Below are 26935 nucleotides of genomic sequence, written 5' to 3'. Positions count from 1 at the left end.
AAACAATTGGAATTGTACTAGGGACTTAATATGCACAAAGAACGTCACATTTTGAATTTATCATCTTCACAGGAAATCCATAGGCACAGAATAAATGTGTGCACTTGAACAACATTACACATCAAAGTTTTTTAATTGGCATGAAATGATCGCGCACACTGTTGCCGATCTGAACACGAAGTTTTACATGCAGGAAATGAATCGCGCACACTGCCGATTCTAACAAGAATATGTAAATGCCATGAAATGATTGCGCAAGCTGTTGTAGATCTGAACACCAAGATTTACATGCGGTAAATGAATCGCGCACACTGCCGATTCTAAAAAGAATATGTAAATGCCATGAAATGATTGCGCAAGCTGTTGTCGATCTGAACACCAAGATTTACATGCGGTAAATGAATCGCCCACACTGCTGATTCTAACAAGAATATGCAAATGCCATGAAATGCTCGCGCAAGCCTTTGCCGATCTTAACACCACGTTTTACATGCAGTAAATGAATCACGCACACTGCCGATTCTAACAAGAATATGTAAATGCCCTGAAATGATCATGCAAGCTGTTGCCGATCTGAACACCAAGATTTGCATCAGAGCAATGATTTGCGTACTCTGAAAGTTTCACGAGTAGGCCCAAAACTCAAGAGTCTTTTAGAACGGGGTCAGTGGCACAGCCCGACCTCCTTCTTACCACCCTGCTCAAGGATCACCTAGATAATGCGGGCAGGCCTGGCGCGTCAAGGTAGGCCTCTGGAACAGGAGCTCTGGAATTTACTGCTGCTCTGCACCGGGACCTCTGAATAGTGAGGACGTGGAGCTGGGCTGTCTCCCTTATATAGAGTCTGGCCAAGCCCACAAACCACACCCAGTCATGCTGCAGGGAAAGCTTCTAGGAGGTCCTAGAAAGGGACCACACCCTGATACACTCTGTAAGCCTGCAGCAATACCTTGCAAATGAACATTTGCAAACATCATTAATAGTGGTTTCAAGGTAAAACTCTGCAATGCAAAAGGTTAACAAACTGCATATAAACACAATACATGAATTATGCTCTTGCATAAAGACTGGGTTTTTGCATTTTAGTCGCCCGTAGAGCGTGCACTGTCCTGATGTTGACACCAGCTATCATTCTTCAGGACTTCCTCTCCAATTTAATTTTTCTGTCCCTAGTAGATGGAGAAATAACTTGCCACTTAATACTTCCCAGCTTGCTGGTTACAAGGCAGTCCATTGTTGTGCCAGTAAGAAATTTCGCAAACACCTCTTGATACCTCATTTAAAGCGCACTTTTAGCTTTTTCTCAAATACCCTGACGTTATCATTGCTAATGAAAACAGTCACACCTGGCTTGCTGGCTGGAGCAGAAAGACCAACATCCTGCATTAAGCTCTTTTGCTCAACTAGAGGAAAACTGTTGCAGTGGTGTGCCTAAGCAATGTTTTTTTATGACACTATGGGGGTCATTCTGACCCCGGCGGTCTTGGACCGCCGGGGCCAGGGTCGGCAGGAGCACCGCCGACAGGCCGGCGGTGCCCCGCAGGGCATTCTGACCGCGGCGGTAAAGCCGCGGTCAGACCGGCAACACTGGCGGTCTCCCGCCATTGTACCGCCGCCCTTTTGAATCCTCCAAGGTGGCGCAGCTAGCTGCGCCGCCGAGGGGATTCCGACCCCCCCTACCGCCATCCAGTTCCTGGCGGTCCGCCCGCTGGGAACCGGATGGCGGTAGGGGGGGGTCGCGGGGCCCCTGCAGTGCCCATGCCACTGGCATGGGCACTGCAGGGGCCCCCGTAAGAGGGCCCCTACGAGTATTTCACTGTCTGCTTGGCAGACAGTGAAATACGCGACGGGTGCAACAGCACCCGTCGCACCTTCCCACTCCGCCGGCTCGATTACGAGCCGGCATCCTCGTGGGAAGGGAGTTTTTCCCTGGGCTGGCGGGCGGTCTTTTGGCGACCGCCCGCCAGCCCAGGGAAAAACTTAGAATACCCTCCGCGGTCTTTCGGAGGGGGGAACTCTGGCGGGCGGCCTCCGCCGCCCGTCAGGGTCAGAATGACCCCCTATGTAACTGAGTCCCTCACATAATCTTGGCCAGCCAAAGATGTGTTCATAATTCTTCGTGAGCTGTGGGGCATCCACCAATTCAATGCTGTTGTATTAAGCTCCATATTGCAGACAGTGCATCATAGCTCAATTACTCTAAGCAAGCGTTTCACTTTCTAAATTCCATTTCCAGGGCCATAGTTAGACTTGACCCTCGAAGCAGTATTGGAGCAGAGCAAGCTAGCGTTCTGTTATGCTCTTCCACCCCATTTTGTGTACCCTGTTATCCTCCATGGTGCTCCATCATTTGTCTCCCTTGATGGATTCTGTTCTTTGCCCCATGATCCTCTGTCACTGTCTCCTCTCCTCCCTTTGATAGTTTCTCCCTCTCACTTCCACAAAATATGCACTGGGAAGCCATGCAACATCAGGAATGCTACAGTAGGTTATTGGTTCAAGTGCTGCTTTTAGAGCTGGATAGGTTTAAATCCTAAAAACAGCTGCAACAGTCCCAACAAACACCCGCCCCCATTGAATTGCCACTATAAAGTGCACAGCATGTGCAGTAATGCCTGTGGTGGTGGTGGTGGTGATGTGCATGGGTTAAACATGTGGGTTGCATCCACCCTGGATGTGTCTACATACAAGCTGTTCTTAAGGGCGCATGGTGAAGAGAATAACCTTGGGCATGTCTTGGTCATTTATGACGGGTGTATTTGACGGGGGTGGGAGTCAACAGTTTCAAACCATGTTTTATTAATTATTTTGCAGATTTTTTAGATTATACAAACAGTTGTCACCTTTCAACACTAATTCAATACAAATTTAAAATACTCCTCTTTTTGGACTTGTACATGCATTGATATTCTAGTATTGGGTCACTGTCAGAGCTCTTTAGATACACAAATATTTTGAAATGCAACATGTATCCTAATCCCACCTGTGGGGCCACAAGATAATTTATTCAATGCACTCCTATGTAAACGTGGTAGATGTGCACTGACTCCTTATATCTGAATACTGTGACATTCATAGTACATGACTAGCACCATGAACTTATTCTTGGCCCAGGATTGAAGCATCGACAGTGCTATTAAAAAGCACCTATTTTTATACCCTCACCACGTGTTGGCCTTCAAGTGCTCGCCCACCTTGCTCTTGAAATCAATTCCTGTATACACAAGTGTCTCAGTACTGAAACATCCCTAGAACTGTCCTAATACTCGGTTTATATATCTATGCACAGAATTTCCATTAGCGAGGTGAACATCGGTCTCTCGTATTGCATCTCTAGGCTGACCTGGAAATTGCTCCAAATTCACAGTGCAGGTATATTTATTGTGCTTTCACGATACATTGTACTGTCCTGCATCAGGCAGCATTATTTCACAACAGACACATTCAAAGAGCTCTCCAAAAAGAACCTCTTTGACTTCCACTGTGCACTAGTATTCTGGAATTCAAACTTCTGAAGACTTTATTTTGCACATATTTTCTGATCTGTAACTTGCACTGCTGTCCCACCACACATCACACATTTGCCAAACTTGAAGTGTGCCTTGCACAGGCATGCCGGCACTCACACTTAAATAACTCATACAGTGTTCCTACATAGTGACTTGGGCCGTGCTCTAATTTCATAGCACTGGCAACCTCAGATGTGCTGGTATTAGAGGTGGACTGGTGTTGCAGAGAACGTTTCAAACTGCAGGTTACAAATTAAATCCCGATAGGAAGGTTTAGGGGATAAAAGTGAACCAGCTCAGGGTCGAGGAACTTGCACTGTTGCCAATGGCACCTATCCTGTTTGTATTTGTTGTGTTGGGAAACCCTGCACTGCTGCAACCAGTGCTGAACCTGTGTTGTGTGTTACTGAAGCTTGGTTAAAAAACTGGGCAATCCAAACTGATTGGCATTTCAGTGTTTGTTCTGTCTGCTCTCTTGCCCAGGGTTCCTGAGTTTGGTTGTCACGTGGCTGGCTGCTCTCAGTACTTTGATACCCTGGAAGGGTTTGAACATCATTATAATGCGCTACACATGAATGTCTGCTCCTTCTGCAAGCGATCCTTCCCATCTGGACACTTGCTGGATATTCACATCCTTGAGTGGCATGACTCTCTTTTCCAGATACTGTCAGAGAAGCAAGATATGGTAAGAGCTGTGATGGAATAGCCATTTTTAGAGAAATGATGGGCTTTCAGGCATGGTACTTTTTGTTTACTTACTCAGTGTATTGTTTAAATGTTAAGGATGTTCACCAGGTATACATAACTTTTGGTATCTTTCATACATTGTTTTATGCAGTTCATGGTGCACAAAATTGCATACTTATGTTGAACTGTCAGATGCCAATGCTTACGAAAGCTGGTGACATAGTAACAGATTCAGAGGACCTTTTGCCCGACTCTCCGATAGAGGCTGCTCTTAAATGATAAGTCCAAGATTCTGTGAGAACACAATTTCTGTTTTAGGAATTAGCAAAATATCCCCAATAATAATCAAATAATATGGCAGAGAACAAGATTGGCAAAACACATGCATGATTCCAGAACAAATTTTTTAATGTAAAAGAGAACACGAAAAGTTGCACAGGAGGTAACATTTAATTATTTTCCATTATCCAATTAGAAAACGTAAACCGCTTAGCCCATTTGAGTAAGGCCATAATTTTGACTTTCAAAGAAAGTAGGCAATTGTGCTTCTGAACTTAAATTAGAAACTAATAGAAAAATGATACTTCAACTTCAGAAACCATTGAAACTGGTCTGTCCTATCCCGCTAAGCAGGTAGTTAATGAGGCAGTTTGATGATTTTACTGTTCACGTAGAATGCAAAACTTCCTAGCTTTAATAACGTAAAGTTTCAATTGTATTAAGGACATGGAGGAAAGGATTATGCTCAAAACGTTCCATCCCTTATTACTTCCAGCAGTCATCAACAATAAAGAACCATCTTTCCCAAGATGCCATGGGAAAGGACTACACTAAAACAAAGAACGTTAACCAGAGACCAACATCAATAGTCTATTTAAGATGGTAGATCCTAGTCCTTTATCTTCCCTGAGTGTGACCGGAGGAATTATTCTGGATTATTCGCCTTTGATTGAATCGGTGCCTTGAAAAAGAAAATACAAAGATGACTAATGTGGCATAAATGAGAACCTTGTACAAAACACATGCAATTCAAGCAAAAGTGAAGCAAGATTAATATCAGATGAATCTGAAAAAGAACAAACATGCAAGCGTCGTAAAATACAAGACGTGGTATTCGTGAATCACATAGTATCAAAAATGTACTCATAACGAACGAAGCATGGAGGGTTTTAACTTCAGACACTTTCAGGGATGGGAAAAGTGTTAACAACTGGAAGGGAATAATCCTCTCCTGCGCGTCCTTAATAGAATTGAAACTTACCATTACTGAAGCAAGGACATTTTTCATTCTATGTCAGGCCCGGAGGTGAGGATTATGCTCGTTCAAAGCTTGTCCACCACCAAAGACGCCATATTAATCACTAGTTTAAAGTAAAATTGTTTAAACATGGAGTTCGAAAATCAGTCAGCCATATCAATAATAATCCTCCAGTCTAGAGAGAAGGCTTTGGAGGCCATTGGCCTCTAACCGTGAAGAAACGGAGACAATCAGATGGGAGTTTTAACTTCACTCCATTGCTGGCGCGTACGCGAAAACAAATGAACACAAACTCATGTTGATACACGCATTTAAGACGTCGTGTGTAAAAAGTGAAAAAGGACTTAATGGGCGCCATCTTGGAAGAGAATGGTAAAAACAGTATCCTCATAAGTAAAAAGTTAGAGAGGGCTACCAAAACCTCAAGATGGTGCTCATACATGGGATGTTAGTCCTTTTTCACTTTTTACACACAAAGTCTTAAATGCGTGTATCAACATGAGTTTGTGTTCATTTGTTTTCGCGTACAAGCCGGCAATGGAGTGAAGTTAAAACTCCCGTCTGATAGTCTCCGTTTCTTCACAGTAGGTGTTATCTTAGAATTGCATGCTATGACGGATATTAATAGGTTCAACCCTGGATTACAGTTACTGTGCTATCATTTTAGACGATTGTAAAGGGATCTCATGTGAAGACCGGACGAAGTACATTTATAATTTGGCTTGGACCAGTATCGTTCTGGAAGCCTGTTATTTTTTTACTACTTAATTGGGAACAATCCCATTCAATAACTTATTAAGGTATGCATTAGAGCACGGACACTCTAACTTAATAGGGTCACTTTTCATAATTCCTTTTGGTGATAACTTTTGGTTTTTAGACATCTAGGTTTTCTGGTGTTGTAGGTGGGTTGGTTTCTTCATATGTCTTGGTATTTCTTTCATGAGTGTGTAATTTTGTAGGTTGTCACACTGAGAATATCCCTCTTCTTTGTTATATTGAGCTAATGGTTAGTCACAACATATATTAAAGAGTATGTTTGTTTATAATTAAGGGCGATATGCTCCAATATATGAATGTTTTTTCTCTTATATATTTTTTTTAATATGTTAGATTTGAGTTCACCCGTAGTTATTCCAACACTTTTTGGTGATGGTGAAGGATTAAAACCATCTTTCCTGTCAATTGACAGTTTGTTTTTACATTCATGTTTGTAAATATGGATAATTATATCCTTTACAGCCCTGAGGACGTAGATGCGATTATCCTCTCGCATGACGAAACACGTGTTGGCTGTTGTTTGTCGATCATTGAAATTGAGAACAATTCCACAATAAACAGAAGTTTCGATTCAATTTGCTGACTGTTGATTAAACATATGATGTTACAATTCAATGACAAGAAGAAGATGATTTCAGTTACAAGACATGGACACTAATGATTTGTTATTTGCACGAGTGCCTTGGATCTTTCTTTTAGCCTCTTGCAAAAGGCCCGTGACTCCATCTTTCCCGGTAATCCTCCATGCCATGAATGGCAGGCAACCCTGAAGACTAGCGGGTGACAGCGGCCAAGAGGATCCCGAAGAATATCTGGAGCATGGCGAAGAGGGATTGGAAAATCCCAGAAAAGGTCCAGAAAAACTGAACAACCAAACATGATCACCACACTGGTGTAATCAACACCACATTCGCCTTCTGTCTCCTCATCTGGGTGGACAATCGCATTATCACGGTGAAGGGGTATAAGGCGTAGCCCCTTTTCTTCAACCAATCTTGTAGGAATGCATCTGTCGCGGATGCCAGAGACCAGGGTCCAACTGAAGTACCTGGGAATCTGATGGCCCAGGCAGGATGGCAAGCAGTCCACTGAGAAAGGGCCCAACAATTGTTGATTTGGAAGACAATTTGAGGATCTAATTGCCACAAGCTTTTGTCTGGCCATTTCTCCAGCACCTATCTGTGATCTGATTGGTTGCCCCTAGAACATGTTGTGCTGTGACCGATATGTTGTTGTTGAGGCAATTTGTCCAGAAGTCCTTGGCTAAGTCCTGTAGGCACCTAGAGTTGGAGCCCCCCAGGTAGTTTATGTAACAGACTGCAGACACAGTGTCCATCTTCAATAGCTGGCAGTAACCTTCTTTCTCCTTAGTCTAGCATTGGACTGGAAGGAATCTGCCATGAGCTCCAGGCAGTTGATGTGAAGAGCCTGCTCCTCTGCGGGCCATTTTCTGCCTATAAACAACTTGATGCATTGCCGTCCTCAACTGGACTTGCTGACATCCTACTCTGATTAGATCTGAATCCGAGCTGAAAATGGCCCAGCCATTTCAGGCCTCCGGGTGGGAATCACCAATTAATTTTGGTCCTGACCTCATTTGTCAGCGGAATCTGTTCTGAGTATTGGAAGCCTCTGCACAACTGGAAGGCCTTTGCAGGACTCTGTAATGTAATGGCCCCGGGAAGATCGCCTGTATCGTGGACGATAGCAGGCCCACGTTCCTCACCACCTGTTGCAAGGAGGTTGAGGGCTTGGATAGTGTCTTTTTCAGTTCTCTTCCGTTTTTTTGCTGTCTTCCTGGAAGGTAGGCTGAGGGTCTTGTTGGTTGAGTTGACGTCAAGAATCAGCATTGAGGAGGAAAGATGGGTACTGGCAAGTACGCATCCTTGAGGTCTAAGTGAACCGTCCAGTTGTCTGGGCGTAAGAAGTCCCGAAGGAGATGAATCCCCTCCATTATGAAATGGTGGATGATCAGCCAGCCATTGAACTCTTGCAGGCTGATAACATGTTGTTGTCCACTGTCTCGTTTCACCACTAGGAAAAGGTTGCTGATGAAACTGTGGGGATGTAGCTGGGACTGGACAATAGCTTCTTTGAGAAGCATGTCATCTACCTCCTGGTTTGTTAGAGTTGACTAAGCTTCTGAAAAAACCAGACAATGGAGCCCCGAGTGTTGAGCGGGCAACCCGTAGAATTCGATATGAAACCCCTTAACTGTTTGGAGCACCCAAACGTCCAAGGTAATGGCCTGCCAATTGTGTAAAAAAACTTTTTTTTAAAAGCTCTGGGTGACCCCCCACATGCACCTCCACATGGAAGAGAACATTCACCAGACTGGGATCCGTGGAACAGGCCCCTGGAGGAGCCTCTCGTGGTTCGTCCTCGCTGGCCCCTTTGGGTGGGGAAAACTTTCTGGGGCAATACCGGTCCTGGCTTTTATGAGAGGCTTGTCCCCATGGAGGGCCTTGGACGTAGAAGCGGGGAGTCAAGCTCCCTGTGCCACGACCAGCCCCGAAATGTGAGGGTGAAATACCTTCTTGATAGAGCCCTGCGCTTAATCCAGGGACATAAAGGTAGTCACAAACTTTCCGAACATCCTCAAGAAAGACTCCCCAAATAGTCCCTCTAGTTCCATGACTCCCACTTCCATGGAAGCGAGGTCCCCCAATTTTGGGTAAACTTTGATTAGGAGAGAATGGTGCTGCTCTGTAGAGAGTGCACAGTTTGTGGTGCCGAAAAATATTACAGCACACTGTGCCCAGCCAGATATAACCTCAAGGGAGAGCGTGGTGCCCGAGACCTTTGCCTCCTCAGCCAATTTCAAAATGTTTGTCAGGGGACCAATCACGTCAAGGAGCTCGTCCTGAGAAGATTTCCACAATCTGCTGATACCCTTCTTGAAGCCACAGATAAACTTCTGCCGGAAGGTGGCCATGTAGGCGTCGATCTCTAGGGTGAGTGACACTGTGCCTGCTAGGGAGGGACATGGACATTCCGCCTGAAGCTTGGCTTGAACCTACTTTTCCAGAGGTTTCCTAAGGTGGCTCACCACGTTTGCCCACTTTGTCAGAGGGGAACCACTCCGTTGACCTAGGGTTAAAGAGGTCCTCGGGGTCCAACATGTCAGAGGGATCTCCCACCTTTTGGTTGTCAAGTTAGCCATTAGTAGTAGAGAGAGGGGAAGGATGCTAGGGCCTGAAGGGGCCCGCTTCATCCCTGGAGTCCCCCTTGGAATCATAATCATCATCCCCATCAGCAGAGGGAAAGGGGGTAGGTGTGTCCCCGGGGCGCATAAGGCGTCCACCGCAGCCCCTCAGCCTGAAGGTGCTGGGCGTTCAAGAAAGGCGTTTTTGAGCCTGTCAAAGGCTGTGAGGTCTACCTCAGCTTCGAACCTGTGCTTTGGAGTTGTTGTGGGTGCCGTTTGAGCCCCAGCTGAGAACCCTTACAAAAGTCCTGGTCTAGTGAGATGTTAAGGGAAACGGGGCAGGTGTAGGCCATTTGAAGGAGGCGTCTTTAGCGGTTCAATGGCAGAGGCACCTGCCTGATGAATGGAGGCATCTATCGCCTCACAAACCTCATTGTCAGTGGGAAGGACTAAAATGGTTTCTTCCTAAATATACTCACCGTCCTCAGGCACCTGCATGATAGCGGAAAGTATGTCCCACTCCCACTCTGTAACCCACAGGGAGTGCTGGAAATGGGACGAGGGACGGTTGATTACATCAGTGGGCGAACCACACAAGTTGAGGGCCCCGAAGGCAGTGAGATACTGGCTGATACAAATAATGTTTAGTCATGCAGGAGTACTGGAAATTATTAATGGGGTAAAAATTTGGGCTGTTCGCCCCGTTTCAATCTAAGGTGAAATTTGTATCACCTGAGCGCGCGCTGACAATAAACCTGAATGACCCTGCAAGGACCTTGATCGGGTTTTACCTGCAAATACAGCCGCTTCTTTAATTGAAGAAATACAGATACTAAGAAAGGACATCTAGCTTCCTAAACGGCTTGGGGAAGGCTAGTAATTTCTGTCCTGAGAAGGCAACCCGCTCCACACATTCGGAAGATGGCCTTGCCTATGGAGCATAGAGGCGCATGCAACCTGTCAGTGACAGACTGCCCACTAGTGGGTGAAGAGCCTTGCCGCACTCTGCGGACCCGGTAGGAAAAGAAAGTCGATCACTAATGGAGTGCTGAGACGTGCTCTACCAGTGAGCTTACTAAAAGGGAAAAAACAAGTGAATGCCTAACTTATGCACATAACATTGCGAATAAACAAGAAAAACATTTATCTCTCTCCTAGAAGCAGGAGAGAAAGAGGAAGTGCCTAGGAGCTACCTGCCTATAATGACTTTTGATGTTGGTCTCCGGTTGGTTAATGACTTTTGTGTAGTCCTTTCCTGTGGTTTGTTAGAAAAGGTGGGTCTTTGTTGTTGAAGAGTGCTGGATGTATTAAAGGATCAGAGGTTTTGAGCATAATACTTGTCTCCTGTCCTGACATAGAATCCCAAACACATTTTCCTTGTTTGAAAGCCGTTTGACCGTCAGTTTTCAGTGTTCTCCTGTTTTTATGTTTATTTGACATTTAAGGTTGTCTCAGGATTGTCAAACATTTTTAACAAGTGGGTTATATTTATATATTTTCTTCCCAGTTGTTTTCGCTGCTCATTGTCCTCACCCTGGCTGGATTCTTTTTGCCAAAGATCTGTTATGTGATGGCTAGATGGCTCTGGTGTGTCTGGTTTGCTTTCCTCTTACATAATTACATAAATGTATGGCAACTGTCCAAAGATGTCATACACTAGACTGAGGGGTCTTACCTTGTATCCAGGATACGGAAAATCAGCAAATTACTGCTTCTGGAGCTTCAAAAGGGTGAGGGGGAAGGTAGCTCCTCTGTGCCGGAAATTAGGCCATTTTGCAAACCACCTTCCTCACCAATGTCACCGCCTTCTCCCCAGTGTCTTCAGTAGAGAATGTTATTCCTATGCTTAAGAAATTGGGAGTGCTACCTCAAGTAATAATCACAATCCTTGTAAGGGTGAATTACTAAAGTCACTAAATTAACACCTTAGCAGCTATGTCACAGAGCAGACAGGCCTAACTTAAAGTTAATAAGTAAATTATTCACGCAATAGCAAAACAGTAATAAAGTCAAAACACAACCTAAGAAAAATTCCAGACCAGTCTAGAAAAATGGAATATATGTTAACCCCTTCTGTGCCGGGGACGTAATGGTTACGCCCACCGGCACAGTGTTCCTGTGCCAAGGACGTAACCATTATGTCCTCGGCACTGAGCTCAGGGGAGCGCTAGCGCTCCCTCTGTGGGCTTCCCTCCCACCCCTTTGGGCAAGGGTCACTCCCCAGGGGGGCAATATTTTTCAAGGCCCTTTCTGCCCTCCCTGGGGGCAGACTGGCCTATTGTTTTTAGGCTGATCTGCCCCAAGGTGGGGCAGAAACCACTAGGCACCAGGGATTAAAAATTATGATTTTTTTTTTGTTTTTGTTTATTAGAGTTGGGGAGCGACCCCTTAGGCAAGGGTCGCTCCTCTAGGGGGCAAATTATATTTAGGACATTTCTGCCACCCTTGGGGGCAGATCGGCCTATTTTTATGAGGCCAGAATGCCCCCAAGGGGGGCAGAAACCACTAGACACCCGGGAGTGATTTTTTTATGGCGAATTCACGGAAGGGGAGCGACCCCTTAGGCAAGGGTCGCTCCCCTTTGGAATTTATTTTAGGCCTTTTCTGCCCCCCTCTCCCTGGGGGCAGATCGGCCTATTGTTATTAGACCGATCTGCCCCACCAGGGATTCTTTCTTTTTTTTTTTTTTTTTTTTTTTTTTTTTTTTTTTTTTAGAGGTGGGGAGCGACCCCGTAGGCAACGGTCACTCCCCTGGGAGGCAAATTGTATTTAGACCATTTAGATTTTTGTTAGGCCAATCTGCCCCCAAGGGGGCAAAAACCACTAAACACTGGGGCTTTTTTTTTCCGCCAATTTCACTCAAGGGGAGCGACCCCTTAGGCACGGGTCGCTCCCTGGGGGGGGGGAGAGGGATTTATTTTAGGCCATTTCTGCCCCCCTCGGGGGCAGATCGGCCTATTGTTAATTCACTGATCTGCACCCGGGGGGGCAGAAACCTCTAGGTGCCAGGGATAATTTTTTGTTTTTGTTTTTTAGAGGTGGGGAGTGACCCTTTAGGCACGGGTTGCTCCCCTGGGGGGGGGGGGGGGGGCAATTTTATTTTTGGCCATTTCTGCTTGCCCTTGGGGGTAGATCGGTGTATTTCTTTTAGGCCGACCTGCCCGGGGAGGAGGGCAGAAACCACTTAGGCACCAGGCATTAGTGTGTGTTGTCTTGGGTAAGGGTCGCTCCCCATGGGGGCACATTACTGTTGGTAATATCTGCCCTCTTGGGGGCAGATTGGCCTATTTTAGGAAGGCCCACTAGTGACCAGGGAAGATTGGGGTATGGCCATACCCCCACCCCAAATAAATGGGGCCAAAGTTGTTCTGCCCACCAGTGGGACGATGTGGCAATTACCCCTGATCCACACTGGGGGCGGCAGAAAATCTACTAGATGCCAAGGAATTAACCAGTAAGGGCCTGGTTATGTCCCCACCCCAACTGAAGGGGGTAACAGTCTTTCAGATCTCCCCCGCACTCTAAAACATCTTATCCCACAGCCAGCAAGAAGACATTTGATTATTTTGGGTTTCGCTTTTACATTTGGGCCATGAGAGCTTGGCTAACTCTCAAAATCGTGCCACTTGGAATGGTGAGGGCTGCACTTGTTGGACTTTGGTACGCTGCCATGTAGAAAAATCCACAAGACCTAGACACATCTGAAAACTAAACATCTGGGTGATTCCAGGGTGGTGTGTTTCACATGCACCCGCACCATTTTCTTACCCACAATGCCCTGCAAACCTCCAACTTTGCTGGAAATCACACATTTTTCCCAAGTTTTTGTGATGGAACCTTCCGGAATCTGCAGGAATCCACAAAATTCTTACCACCCAGCATTGTCTCATCTATACCGATAAAAACTCTGCTGCACTTGTCAGCCTAAAAATGTTTTTTTTCAAACTGCCCTTTTGGACCCGCTTTGGTTCCCTCTCAATTTCGACATGTTTTTGGCTCTTCCCTGTCACAAGGACTTGGCCCACCTACACAAATGAGGTATCATTTTTGTACCGGGAGACTGAGGGGAACGTTGGGTGGTATGAAATTTGTCCCAGTGCGTTGATCCCACACCGAAATGTGGGAAAAATTTGATTTATTAGCTAAATTTGAGGTTTGCTGAGGATTGTGGGTAAGAAAACATTGGGGGATCCATGCAAGTCACACCTCCCTGGACTCCCTCTGGTGTCATTTCTGGTTTCAGAAATGTCAGGGTTTGGTAGGTTTCCCTAGATGGCTGCTGAGCCCAGGCCCCCCACTGCCCCACAAAAATAGTTAGTTTTGTATTTGATCATTTTGATGTGTCCAGATAGTGTTTTGGGGCATTTCCTTTTGTGGGCAGTAGGCCTACCCACAAAGGTGATGTACCATTTTTATCGGGAGACTTGGAGGAACGCTGGTTGGAAGGAAATTTGTGGCTCCTCTCTGATTCCAGAACTTTCTGTCACTGAAATGAGAGGAAAAGGTGTTTTTTGGCCAAATTTTGAGATTTGCAGAGGATTCTAGGTAACAGAACCTGGTGAGAGCCCCACAAGTCACCCCATCTTGGATTCCCCTAGGTGTCTAGTTTTCAAAACTGCACAGGTTTTTTAGGTTTCCCTAGGTGAGCTAGAGGCCAAAATCCACAGCTCTGTTTTCTTTGTGAAAATGTGATGTGTCCACGTTGTGTTTTGGGGCATTTCCTGTCGCTGGCGCTAGGCCTACCCATGCAAGTGAGGTACCATTTTTATCGGGAGACTTTGGGAACACAGAATAGCAGAACAAGTGTTATTGCCCCTTGTCGTTCTCTACATTTTTTCCTTCCAAATGTAAGACAGTGTGTAAAAAAGATGTCTATTTGAGAAATGCCCTGTAATTCACATGCTAGCATGGGCACCCCGGAATTCAGAGATGTGCACATAACCACTGCTTCTCAACACCTCATCTTGTGGCCATTTTGGAAATACAAAGGTTTTCTTGATACCTATTTTTCACTTTGTATATTTCAGCAAATGAATTGCTGTATGCCTGGTATAGAATTAAAACCCATTGCAAGGTGCAGCTCATTTATTGGCTCTGGGTACCTAGGGTTCTTGATGAACCTACAAGCCCTGTATATCCCCGCAACCAGAAGAGTTCAGCTGACATAACGGTATATTGCTTTCCAAAATCTGACATCGCAGGAAAAAGTTACAGTGTAAAACGTGGAGAAAAATGGCAGTTTTTCTCACCTCAACTTCAATATTCTTGTATTATTCTTGTATTATTTTCTGTAGGAAACACTTGTAGAAACTACATAAATGACCCCTTGCTGAATTCAGAATTTTGTTTACGTTCCAGAAATGTTTAGCTTTGTGGGATTCAGCATTGGTTTCTCACCCATTTCTGTCTCTAACTGGAAGGAGGCTGAAAGCACAAAAAATAGTAAAAATGGGGTATGTCCCAGTAAAATGTCAGAATTGGGTTGAAAAATCGGGTTTTCTAATTCAAGTCTGCCTGTTCCTGGAAGCTGGGAAGATGATGATGTTACCACCGCAAACCCTTTGTTGATGCCAGTTTCAGGAAAAAACCACGAGCCTTCTTCTGCAGCCCTTTTTCCAATTTTTAAAAAAAAAACGACATTTTCACTGTATTTTGGCTAATTTCTTGGTCTCCTTCAGGGGAACCCACAAAGTCTGGGTACCTCTAGAATCCCTTGGATGTTGGAAAAAAAGGACGCAAGTTTGCCATGGATAGCTTATGTGGAGAAAAAGTTATGAGGGCCTAAGCACGAACTGCCCCAAATAGCCAGAAAAAGGCTCGGCACAGGAGGGGAAAAGCCCTGGCAGCAAAGGGGTTAATAAACAAAATGACACCAAAACAACAATAATCCAATAAGAGGAACCATAGGTATGAATTTTTTAAGTTTAAGGTCGAAAATAGCGCCAATAATGTTTAAGTGCCTACAATGGTCATCTGGTTGATCTTGACTGATACTCAAGACAAGTTAAGGCTGACTGCGATGGAACACGTGTTAGGTACAGAAATTAGATTCAGTCTATTGATAAGTTTAACTTTTAGGCTTAGTCTCTGAAATTGAAGTAAAAAATCCACAGCAGGGTAAGGCAGCAGGCTGTAATTGAAGAGGTCTGCTTGACATCGGATAAACATTGGACGAGGTCCCGGTGAAGCTGTTGACTTTTGGTGGAAAAGGACTGAGAGGGAGAAATTTAAATTTTGTGCCCAGAGATGGTCCCTCACCAGCCAGATACTTTTGGTGCCTTCACCTGGTGACAATTTCTAAGTTCAGAGTTAGTCACTTTTTAGGGTCGAGCGCACAAGCGCTCTGTCCCTGTTGTAAACTCTCTGTGGGCTTTTAACCATGCCCATGTCACACCCATCACTTTCGTTTGTTAGTGGGCTTGCCTGTTGAAATTCGCTTGATTTCATTAGGGAAAGGCATGCACACATAATGCCTTTTCCGATGTTTAGCCCTCCTCAAGAGTACCAACTAACTACTGAAAACATACGAGGCTCCATGTTTCTGTATGGTTTCTGGACTACTATTTCTCTTTATTTCGTAGGCAACGGGATGTCACTGGGCAGTAATCGAGCGCATTTCATGACTAACAGTTTAAATCTATTGTTTATCCTTGCGCTCGTTTCCGAATTCAAGGTTATACAGAGGGTGATTGCGCTCGTTTTTTAAATTTTTATTACTATGCAAAGGCAAAACTGGACCGGTCTTTTTGTTCTGATTAGTCACCTTCACACTTATCGCATGGCGCTCCCTTATGTGAAATTGTATTACTTTTCATTTTCAGTTTATGTGGCAAGAAAAGTCCGGTTACGAGTTTACAAAGTTAATAGCTCTAACTCGAGCAAACGCAAGACCCGTTGTATTGCAAATGATTGTTTTTCTTGCAGCAGGGCAAGGCTGCAGACAGGAGTTGAAGCTGGATACCTTTTCAGAGGAGTCCATATGAACCATATTTGCTGCTGCAGAAAAGCTACAAGTTCTTTAGATTGTTGCACTGCTCCTAATAATTCCAAAATGTGTCCCATTATGGAGAGGGGTACCAGAAGATGTATTTAAACCTCTTTGTGATCAAAATTGTGCGAAATCATGGACCAGACCAAAACACTCAATCCATCAGATAAGCAGCATGCTGTCATACATGCAATTAATTAATTAAGCTACTTGTGTTGAACTTACAACACACAAGTATGATGCTTCCACAATATTTGATCAAGTGCAGACTGTTTCTGCTGCTCTTAATGTTCCATAATGGTCTCTCACTTAGTACTGCTTTTTCGTGGGAGACCTCGTATGACCATTGTTAGCAAGATGTTTCAAGAACGCAATTGTATCAATCTTGCAATCTCCTTCTGTTGAGACCATCATGTCATCCATATACTGCACCAGCATTGAGCTACAGGGCAGCTTGCAGGCTTTGCAAATCTTGCTTTAGAATCTGACTAAAGATTGTGCAGCTTTTCTTCTACTCTTGTGGGCCACACCACCACCCAAGGTCTTTATTTAAAAATCTAAAGACAAAAAAGATATTGGCTGCCTTCATGAAGAGGAATGGAGATGACCGCTTGGCACAAGTTGATGAGTGTACTATTCTGCATCTACGGGAACCTGAAACAAAACCACAGCAGGATTCAGTACCACATGACAACATGGGACTACAGTTTTGTTAATTTTTCTCAATCTAAGAACACCCTACATTTTCAGCTCAGTTTTTTAATTCCCATCACAGGTGAGTTGCAGTGCCTACCTATTATTTTTCTCAAAATATTCTGCTCTCTCATTTTCATGATTATGGGGTTCATTCCCTCCTCTGCTTCTCGTGTAAGCTTGTATTTAGGAATTCCCAGATAAACTGCATTTGTTTTACTGTCATTTTCACTGGCTTTGCACTTTTATTCAACCCTGTCTCTTCGCCTGAAAAATCCTATACCGCCTCTTTCACTGTGTGTCTTAAATTCGTAAGCAACTCAGCTTTTCTGAAAACTGGGAACAAATGGACCTTTGATTCTTGTGATTTTATTTTAAATTCAGAATCTTCAACCTGCAGCTGAATTGATTCAAATCTTGCAGAGAAGACCCCTACCTAATATGTTTACAGGACTCTTATCACAATATATAAATGTGTGGTCATGCTCCAGTGGACCAATTTTTAATGGAATGTTTGCTGAGACCTGATTACCAATTTGCTTGTTACTGATATGTACTACTTGGACTTGTTTTCTACCTAAGGTTGGGTTTGGAAACTCAGTGGGGCAAACCATGGATCGTCTAACACCTGTATCGATCAGAAATAATAATGGTTGGCCATTCACCTCTCCAACTCCATATGAGCCACTCTGGTCTACGTCTAGGACTGCACCAAGCATTTCATTCTCCTTTCCCTCAGGCACGGTTATTGCAAATTAATCACAGTTCCTGAAAATTGTGGAAATTCATTATTGAACATTAAGGAACTTTGCTGGAATACAGGCATTTGGTTTCATTTGGTATGCTGCATCTTAGTTGGCTACATCTAGTTTGAACCCTGATGCATCTGTGGGCAAAATCATTTTGAATTTGATATGATTGTGTGTACATTCTCATTTCCAGTGTCCAAAGCACCCACAACAGTGTCAAGGAGTGCTCTTCTTCAACATGTTTATATTCACATTCATCCCATTTGAGTTATTCATAAAACCTCTACCTCTACCCTTGAGGAACACACTTACGCCTTGCATGATTAAGTTTGCACCATCAACAGAACAAGTTTCAAAACCCGGGTCCATCATCTGATTGTAACAATTTCTCTATCACTATGGTACTTATGTAATTGAGTATTTCATCAATACTCCTGGTCTGCCACACATTGCACTCTGTTGTATATAGTAGCTAAGCTCAGAATGCAAACCTGTTGCAAACACTACTACAAATCTGCTGATGCCATATTTTGCCTGATCTTCAACTCCATAATGCTTTCTATGAATCTGCATTAGCCTTTCGTGATGTCATGCACTGATTTCTTTGCCTCCTGAGTACCCCTTATGACCTTCAACCAATCCACCTATTTCTCTGGAACGCTCTATTGCGCAACCACTTTCTTGTACTTACAACAGCAGCTGCACTACTATGAGGAGGGACTCTTTGAGGCTCTTCTGTTGACCATGTTATTGCCACTTTGTACTCCGCCCACAAATCCTTATGGGCGCTAAATTCAAGCAACATTTTCAGATTTACCCAGCACAACTTAGAAATTGTCACTAGGCTCTCTACCGACATATACCATTAATCCGGATCTTTTCTAAGCTTTGGAAAGTTTGTCATGCATGCAGGGAGATCAGATCTCTACCAAGGAACATGCATTTAATCATCTTCATGCACTTCTCGCAAAAAAAAGCCAATTCAGGCTCACTTTTATACTCTCTATTCTTTTTCTGTTTCAGTATTTTTCTTATTTTATTTGCCACCTCATTTTGTCCTCCATTTCTCGCTCTATAGTTTTCAAGTGTGAACATTTTAATACTATTTATTAATTTTCTAACATTCGCATGTATAGTTGTCACATCCATTTCTTTCACATCTTCATCAACCATATCCATGTTGTAGTTTCTATGACATTCCTTTCTAGTATATAGATTAATCTCACACTCTTCTGCCAATTCTTCATACCTAGCATATGCACATCTAACTGCTTCCTTGCTCAAAAATCTCAATTAATAGATTGTCTTTGTTGTAAACATTTTTATGCCAGTTGTATCCTGCATGAGTTCTGCAAATTCCACTTTTAGTTGGAGAACATTAATTTCACTCTTTATTGGTTCACTTGGTTGTACTCAAGTTACAGAAGTAACTGTATGAATAGGAGGAACAGTTGTATCAGTAGGTTATCGAGCAAGGTCAGTAATAATTCTACTAGGACCTGCTTCATTTTCAGATGGCACAGTATCCATTAGGGTGTAGGTGTACACATGCTCGGCTCACCGGATCCTGTAACACGATGTGGTTTGTAAAACGCATGGAGTAAATAATCTTAAATTTAATCCTCCTTGTCTGAATTGCTCTTGCTGGTGTTCTTTCTTTTCCCATTTTTAATTTAATCCTTTTTGCCATCACGTTTCCTCTTGTCAGACTCATTGGCAATGTCAGGAAACAAACCCACAAACAGCATCGTAACCTTGCTCCAAGCTCTTCATTGACCATACCATTTGGGGTCTAGTCAGTGGCTCACAGCACTTCTAACTTGGCTCTTTATTTTCTTTGGTTCTTTCTCAATTGCAACACAGTTTGTTTCAGTACTTCCAGTTGTGCAGGCCTAGGTTTAGTTTTTTCTCATACACTCTACACCAAAAATCATCAAGCTTTCTCACATTAAAAGTACCCTCTAAATGAAATTGCATGTTGTCATCTAATGTGATCTAATTCCATTCTTTTAACCATTCTTCTAACCACATACACATATGTAGACCCAAATGCTGTACCATTTCATATGCAGGAGAGGTCTCTGGAGGAGTCTTTTGTTCTTCAATAACAGAAACTGTAGGCTTTTTCAACTCAGCACCCAGTTTTGATCAGTCCGATTCAATACAAGACCTTGTGATATAAATAAAGGCAATCAGCCATTCACACCGCTGTTCCAGCAAGAACCTATTAGTTATAGCGTGACACGAGTATGCAACATCACTCCGGATCACAATAGCCAGTCTATCACAGTGCAACCAACAGCAGCAATCATCCAATCACAGTGCAGCTAACTGTGATAGTCAACCGTTTGCAGCACAGCAGCTATTACAATATTCAAGAGACACTGCATGCAGAACATCACACAGTTTAAACAGTAACATAATTTGTCCTCTTATCTTAAATATAGGTAATAAAAGGAACGTAAATCCATTTAATTCAGGAATAGTATAGTATCCTCTGACAATATCAAATGCAGAAAGGCAAATTTCTAACCAGCAGGTTCAGCCCTTTGATCAGCGTGTTTACCCCTGTGCACCAAAGAATCAACAAATACCTATCTGGGTTAGAACACATTCAACTAAACATTTACTAAAGGCTTAGTAGAAGGTCTCTATCTTGGTATGTAAGTGGCGCCTCACAATGCACAACCCGCTTTCGAAACAAGTTCAACAAAAATTAATATATCTTAAGTTCTTGGATCTTGGCAAAGTTGTTAAAAAATCCAAGAGAGAACTCAACACAAATCACAGTAATTCAATAATTCATTATTTTCGACACATAAAGTTCCTACATTTTTTTACATTAATAACAACCCCCCCACCATCTAACACTAAACAAATACGACAAAATCATCAAAATCACAGTAATCAAACTCCCTGATGACCCTTAAATCAAAATCCCATAACCAAAGAGCTTGCATACAGCATAATTACATAAATCCACTTGCATCAAAATCTCAAACCATAGGTACCACTTAAACAAGCCACAATTGATTAAAATGCATACACTCTATTAATACTCACTTTCCCCTCCTCAGGAACGCCAAAATGTGCAGATAATCACATTTTTATAGTCCATAGGAAATATGAGTGTAGACAGACTCCAGGGATGGTACAACATTTATCTTTAGATTTTATCTATTGTTTTTTCTTAACTGCTCCAATTCTCCACTAAAACTTTTGATTCTATCTTTAATAATCTGATAGGTAAAGTGTTTTTGCAGCTTCGGGGGCAGTGTTATCCTCATGAATAGATAAGGTAATGTGCCACTAACCGAATCAAAATCATCAGTCAATAAGGAACATTGACTAGGTCATAAGACTCAAGAAAGTTCAGAAGCAGGAAAGTTAGAAACCTTGAACGTGTATTATATACATTTTAAAGTGCATTACAGAAGGCAAAGTGAATAGTTATTCTAAATGCCTCATAAATCAATATAGGGAATTAGCATAAAACACAATCAAGTACAGCAAAAAAGCTGGCATGAAGACAAGTCTTAAATGTTCTAAGTCATAAGCAAGAGATAGACTCGCAAGGGTCCTCTCTCCCTGTCGAGGCAAGCCCAGAATTGTGTCATCTCCCATCAGGTCCCTTTATATAGCAACATACACAGTGAACATATCATTGTCAGCATAGGGTGACTGAATCATTGCACACAATGCATAAAGTGATGCAGCATCATCCCCTAAATGAATATTAATATAACCCCTTTGAACCTAGTGTCATCAAATGTGGGACTACAAATTTAGTTACACTCAAAACAATGAAAGTCTCAAGTTATGAATAAGCCTAGAGTGGCACAAACAGGTGAAGCTTTGGACTGTAGCAAAAGGCTTCTTCTAGAGTTCTTGGAGAATAGCTTGTCAACAGAAAGCATTTCTCCATGCACATTTTGCTACATGTGATGAGAGGAAAAATGAAAGCGCAGACTCATCATGGCTACATTAAAATTCTGGATAGATTTTAGGCCAACTTTGGGCCTAATTTAGTCCAGAGGAAAATACAATTTTACAAAGTTCAGTGTTTTCATTTTTAGTGCAAAAATGTTTATTACATTAGGCATATATTTTTAATAAATCATAATCTTCTCTCTCATATGCAGCATAGTTATCTAAAATATCCAAAACAATATTTTATCTGATAGAACAAAAAAGTTGTATAAGCCTATAATAAAACTCATTGACAACGCCCCACAGACCAACACTGCTAATTTTATTGTTCAGAATATTTTCTTACCAAGGAATATCCCACTGCAGTCACCAAGGTGTTTTATACTACTTTGTGGCTAGTTAGGCTTAAAATTATTTTGAGGGGGCACAGCTAATCATGCCCGAATATGTCTGCTTTCTTTTGGTGCCCTTGACAGTGGTTCCCTTCTGTAACAAATAAGAGCTCATCTCTGTAGTGTACAGACTCCAGAGGCAGAGACTTGAGGGTTGCACCCCGGGAGATCCTGCCCTTGTCACTCCAGTGTTTCAAGGGCCAGAGAACAACTACATTTCAGGACAGCTTATTTGCTCCTGATAATTTTATATCATTTTAATATTTTTCCCAATCTATGACTCTTTTACTTGTGTGGCATGGAAGGGGTACATACTTGCAGTCTACTTAGGATACTGTATACAAAGGAAAATAATCTCTACACAAGAGCCCTAAAAAGAGCCTGTTAGGTTTTACAACCCCCTCCCAACATGGAGCACAGCTCGATGACAAAGCATTGGTGAGTGACTTCCTTCTTGAACACCACATACTTTTGTTTATGCATGTTAGTGGGAGGACGTGTGATGGGCCAAATCAATTCCTCTCGTTCAGTTGATATTTATATAACATTCATCATCCCCCAAAGTACAACAAAGAATCATAGGTCTGCTATTTTTTGGAACTTTGTTTTTATGACCTAAGTTGATGAAGAGCTGCAGAACAAGAAATCTCAGTGGATACTTGCAGAAAGGTAGGCCTTCAAAAGAAAGGCATTTCTGAAGCTACAGTTGAGGCCATTGAGAGGCTTCAACACCAATAGCAGCTTTATAGATTGCAGTATACAAGACTCGCAAGCACAACAAGAGAGCAAAAACTTAATTTGAATAGTCCAGCTGAGGCAAAGGAGGTCCACAGTCTTCTGACACTCTGGGTAAGACCCAACCCTCTTTTGGTCAGTGAGGTTCTCTACATCCATCCTTGAGCGCCCACGTGGCAGGAAAAATAACATCACATTTTCCAGCTTGACAAGGAAAAATAATATATGTATCTGTGCTACGTGTTATACAGAATAGCTAAAACCTCAGATTTGGCACTTCTCCCCGTTACGTACCACCAACAGCATTGAGAATGCAACTGCTTCACCAGTTGTTACTGGTGGTCCAGTTGCTTCTCAGAAAGAATGTAATAAAAAAAGCTCCATCGCACCTAAATATCTATGAATCTACTCCAAGTACTTCGTCATGAAATAGAAGGGACCAAAAATCAACATTGTAGAGTCAAAGATCTCAAGATGACCAACAAGTGGAAAGTGTCATATTGCTGACATTTCAGCCACTGCTCCTAGTATGGCCCAGAATGGGATCCCTAAACCTATAGGAAGCATATTTTAGGGTTAAAAAACAAACAAATGATTCTGTTTCAAAGTGGATATCATCACTGCCCAAATTGAAGTTCTGCAATCCAGCCCATGGTCCATCTTTCACACATTCTTCAAGTATGTGGCAATGGTAGTAGCATGCCAAATATGACAGGGGATGTGATTCTTCACATATTTAGATGACTGGTTTAATTGAGGCATTATCTAAATTTCCCAAGGCAACAACAAAAGGCAAAGTAGATCCAAGCGCAGTTGATCCCATACATGTCAGGGATCCTAGACACAAACACTGCAGTGTTTCCTACAGAGGACAGGCTATCATGCATAATTCTACAAAAGTTTGCATCTCCAAGATGACATTTGCTATGGGTTTCACTGTTGGGCTCTATGACTTTGTGCGTTTTATTGTGTAGAAGGGTACACTGGGTATAATCATCATTAGTTAAATCTCTGTTTGGATGGTCAGTTGTCCTAGGTGACTGGAGGTTCGGATGACATGGTGTCTCTGTCCCCAAGTCTCCATACAGTCTTTTACTTAGGAGTACATGGCTGTTGGAAATACCTTCTGGGGATATCCATCGTCCAACTCGTAAGTGCAAGGTTGGGTGGCCACCACTTGATGGTCCTTGCGAAGTTGAACTCATAGCAATCCATCTGGCTCCAAAGTCTTTCTTACCATCCATCAGATCAGAATTGTTGTCAATATGCACAGATCATAGCAATGTTTCTTCTAAACAAATTGGAAGAAAATAAAGCAAGAGTTCTTTCCAAAGAGGCTTAGACATTCTGGAAAGGATATCTGGCTTGGAACCTTCAGTGATACAGATGTATACCTTCAAAGTCTGTAGCATACAAGTATACACATTGAGCAGGATTCTGGAGGAGGAGAACAAGTTGGTCTTACACTACAACCTGCTAGGACACACATTAGAATTCAAACTGCTTGCAACTATATTAATTGCAACTTCACCACCAGAATTTTACAACCCACCTCCAGAGTGAATGCTCCATTTTGAGGCTGGTCAGTAAAATATCAGTACTGTCTTCTGAATGTACAGAAGCATCAAGTACATGATTCTGACAGCTCAGGTTTGCCTGCAGCAATGGTTGTATTGGTATCCTTAAGCCCCAGGAACCTCGTAGAAGGCTGCCATCCTGGTCCACTTTGTTAGGCAGATTGTCAGGCAAGATTCTACAACACATTTCATAATTGAAGTTGACTTCCTGGCTCCTGAGTGCATGCAAGATGAAAATCTGAATTTGCTGCCAGTCTGCAGTCATGTCCTACAAGAGGCAAGAGGTAACAGTTGTTTCACAAGAATGTTATAAACCCTCGCTTGGAAGAATTTATACCTCTTGTCTCTAGAGAAGCAGTTGAGTCTAAGAATGTGTGTAGAAGAGGTATCAATACACTATCTTCCTTATTTGGTTAATAAAGATACCTTACAAGCTCAGATCAGGCATCTGTTTTCGGACTCCTAGAAGGACACAGAAAAGTGTATCCCTCAGATGTATGCAACTCATCATTGGGACTTGAAACAAATATTGTCAAAATCAATATGCCATTCTTTCAAGCTATTGCCATCTACCACGCTTTTCATAGAAAACTGGCTTTCTTAGAGATCTCAAAGTAGCTAGGCAGTGTGAATGGCACACAGGCTATCTGTATCCATGAACAATGCACTGTGTTCCACAGTAACAAAGTTTGACTTAGAACCCATCTTTTGTTCCTTCTCACAGTCATTTCAAATTCCAATAGAAATAGACATTTTTCAGAGTATTAATTCTTTACAAATCTAACCTTCTGTTGGGAGGTTCTTGCATACTTTGAATAAAAAAAAAAATCCTGTGGTACTTTTTGGATAAAGCCAACAGCGTATAATTAGAGGCAACTCTTTGTGAACTATCAGTCTATCTGTACTTTCTTGGCATCCTCAAGCAATTCATCACATGGTGGTTTCCTGTATTAGATAGCTCTTTGGAGGAAGGGTAGCCACAACTACTCTCATGAGGAATGTCTCTTTCTTGAAGATAAATAAGGCTGCAACTTAAACAACAGTGTACACTTTGCTAACAATTTCCACACTAATTCTAAGTCAGTGCAGATAGCCAGGTGTTCGCATTCATCCTGCTTGCTTGATCTCTCCTGAATGTCTTCCATTCTTGTTCCACATTACTTTCTAAAGATCTCTTGAGCGGCTAAGAAAATCTCACAATTGTAAAAAAAAAAAAACTACTTCTGTTACTTGTTAATCCTGTTTCTCCGCCTTCTGCGTTTTCTTTGATTTTTGAATACCCACTGTCTTGTCTCAACACTAGGAGAATGTAGGCAGTGTTACTTATGAGATCCCAGTCTAATGTGCCAGACGAGTACTCTGGGCCCTAAAGAACCATGATGCCACTGGGCGATCTTTGTAGCAAGTCTAAACTGTTGCTCTTGTAAGTAGGTAGTACCACATGCTTATTGAAATACCAGGTATCTTTTATAGGCTTTAACTTTAAGGGTGCTTGAGGTCAAACATTCAAGGCTTACACTTGGTCGCTGAACTATGTTAGGAACTTAGAAACACAATAATTGTGTTGTAATGTTAATGTTATCTTTAACCCTTTGTGCGCGGAGGCGGCTCCATGCCAGCCTTGGCACAAATCCTTGTGTGTTGAAGACGGCTTTGTGCCGTCCTCGTACCCGCAGGAAATCCTGCTGGTGCACCCACCAGAGGGGTTTCCTTTTACTGAATCAGCCTTGGGAGCTAAGAAAGGGCTTTCCCACCGCCTGAAGCTTTTTTTTTTTTTTTTTTTTCATTGCAATGACGATCAGCGAGCATGTTTCGCTGACGTCATTACAATGAAAACGAAAGTGAAGTGAGACTATCTGCTCATTTCACTTTCATTGCATCGGTGCTTGAGGGGATATCTCGGCACCGAGCACTGCTTTAGTCAGGAGAGGTTTCATTGGAAGCTGAGAATATCACCGCTCCAATGGTACCTTTCCTTAGTGGATCCCTGCTTGGTGGCGATCCCCAAGCAGGGATCCACTTCCCTAGGCACCAGGGTCTCTTTTGAGGGTGAGCTGCCTCCCCTCACAATGGATTAGTGCTCCCCCTTCCTCGGGGGCAGATTAGAGTTTCTAACTGATAAAAATGCTACCCCATTTTTTGTGAATTGGCCTCGTGCCCTTAATAGGCACAAATCAAACCAGGGTCAGTGGAAGCCAATCCACGAGACTCCTGTTGACCTTGATTTAATGTTTGCCTGTTGCATGCACTAGGCGTAGCCACTTTGTGGGATCCATGCAAGGCATACCACTAGGGAACCCCGTTGGTGTCTAGTTTTAAAAAATGTACAGGTTTGCTAAGTTTCCCTAGCTCCCTGCGGAGCTGGGGCCCATAATCCACAGCCACCCACTTTGCAAAAAATGTGTCAGTTTTGAGTGGAAAAATGTGATGTATCCGTGTTGTGTTTTGGGACATTTCTCACTGCGGGCACTGGGCCTACACACACAAGTGAG

At 43.0% G+C, this 26935-nt stretch overlaps 1 protein-coding gene across 4 annotated transcripts in view; it reads left to right on the top strand.

The window, feature by feature from the left end:
• ZNF511 (zinc finger protein 511) overlaps positions 1 to 26935 on the top strand; it is a 188436-nt gene that overhangs the window by 128222 nt on the left and 33279 nt on the right. For all 4 annotated transcript variants that reach the window (XR_011205022.1, XM_069240643.1, XM_069240642.1 and 1 more), the window contains one exon: positions 3993 to 4194. Coding sequence is in view for 3 of the 4 variants with exons in the window: in XM_069240643.1 (XP_069096744.1) it covers positions 3993 to 4194 (202 nt within the window). In the remaining variant the exon portion in view is untranslated. The remainder of the gene's footprint in view (positions 1 to 3992; positions 4195 to 26935) is intronic.

Source organism: Pleurodeles waltl, chromosome 6, assembly GCF_031143425.1.
Source record: "Pleurodeles waltl isolate 20211129_DDA chromosome 6, aPleWal1.hap1.20221129, whole genome shotgun sequence".
NCBI lineage: Eukaryota > Metazoa > Chordata > Amphibia > Caudata > Salamandridae > Pleurodeles > Pleurodeles waltl.
Note: the sequence above shows the minus strand (reverse complement) of the source record. Positions and strands in the feature narration are given on the sequence as shown.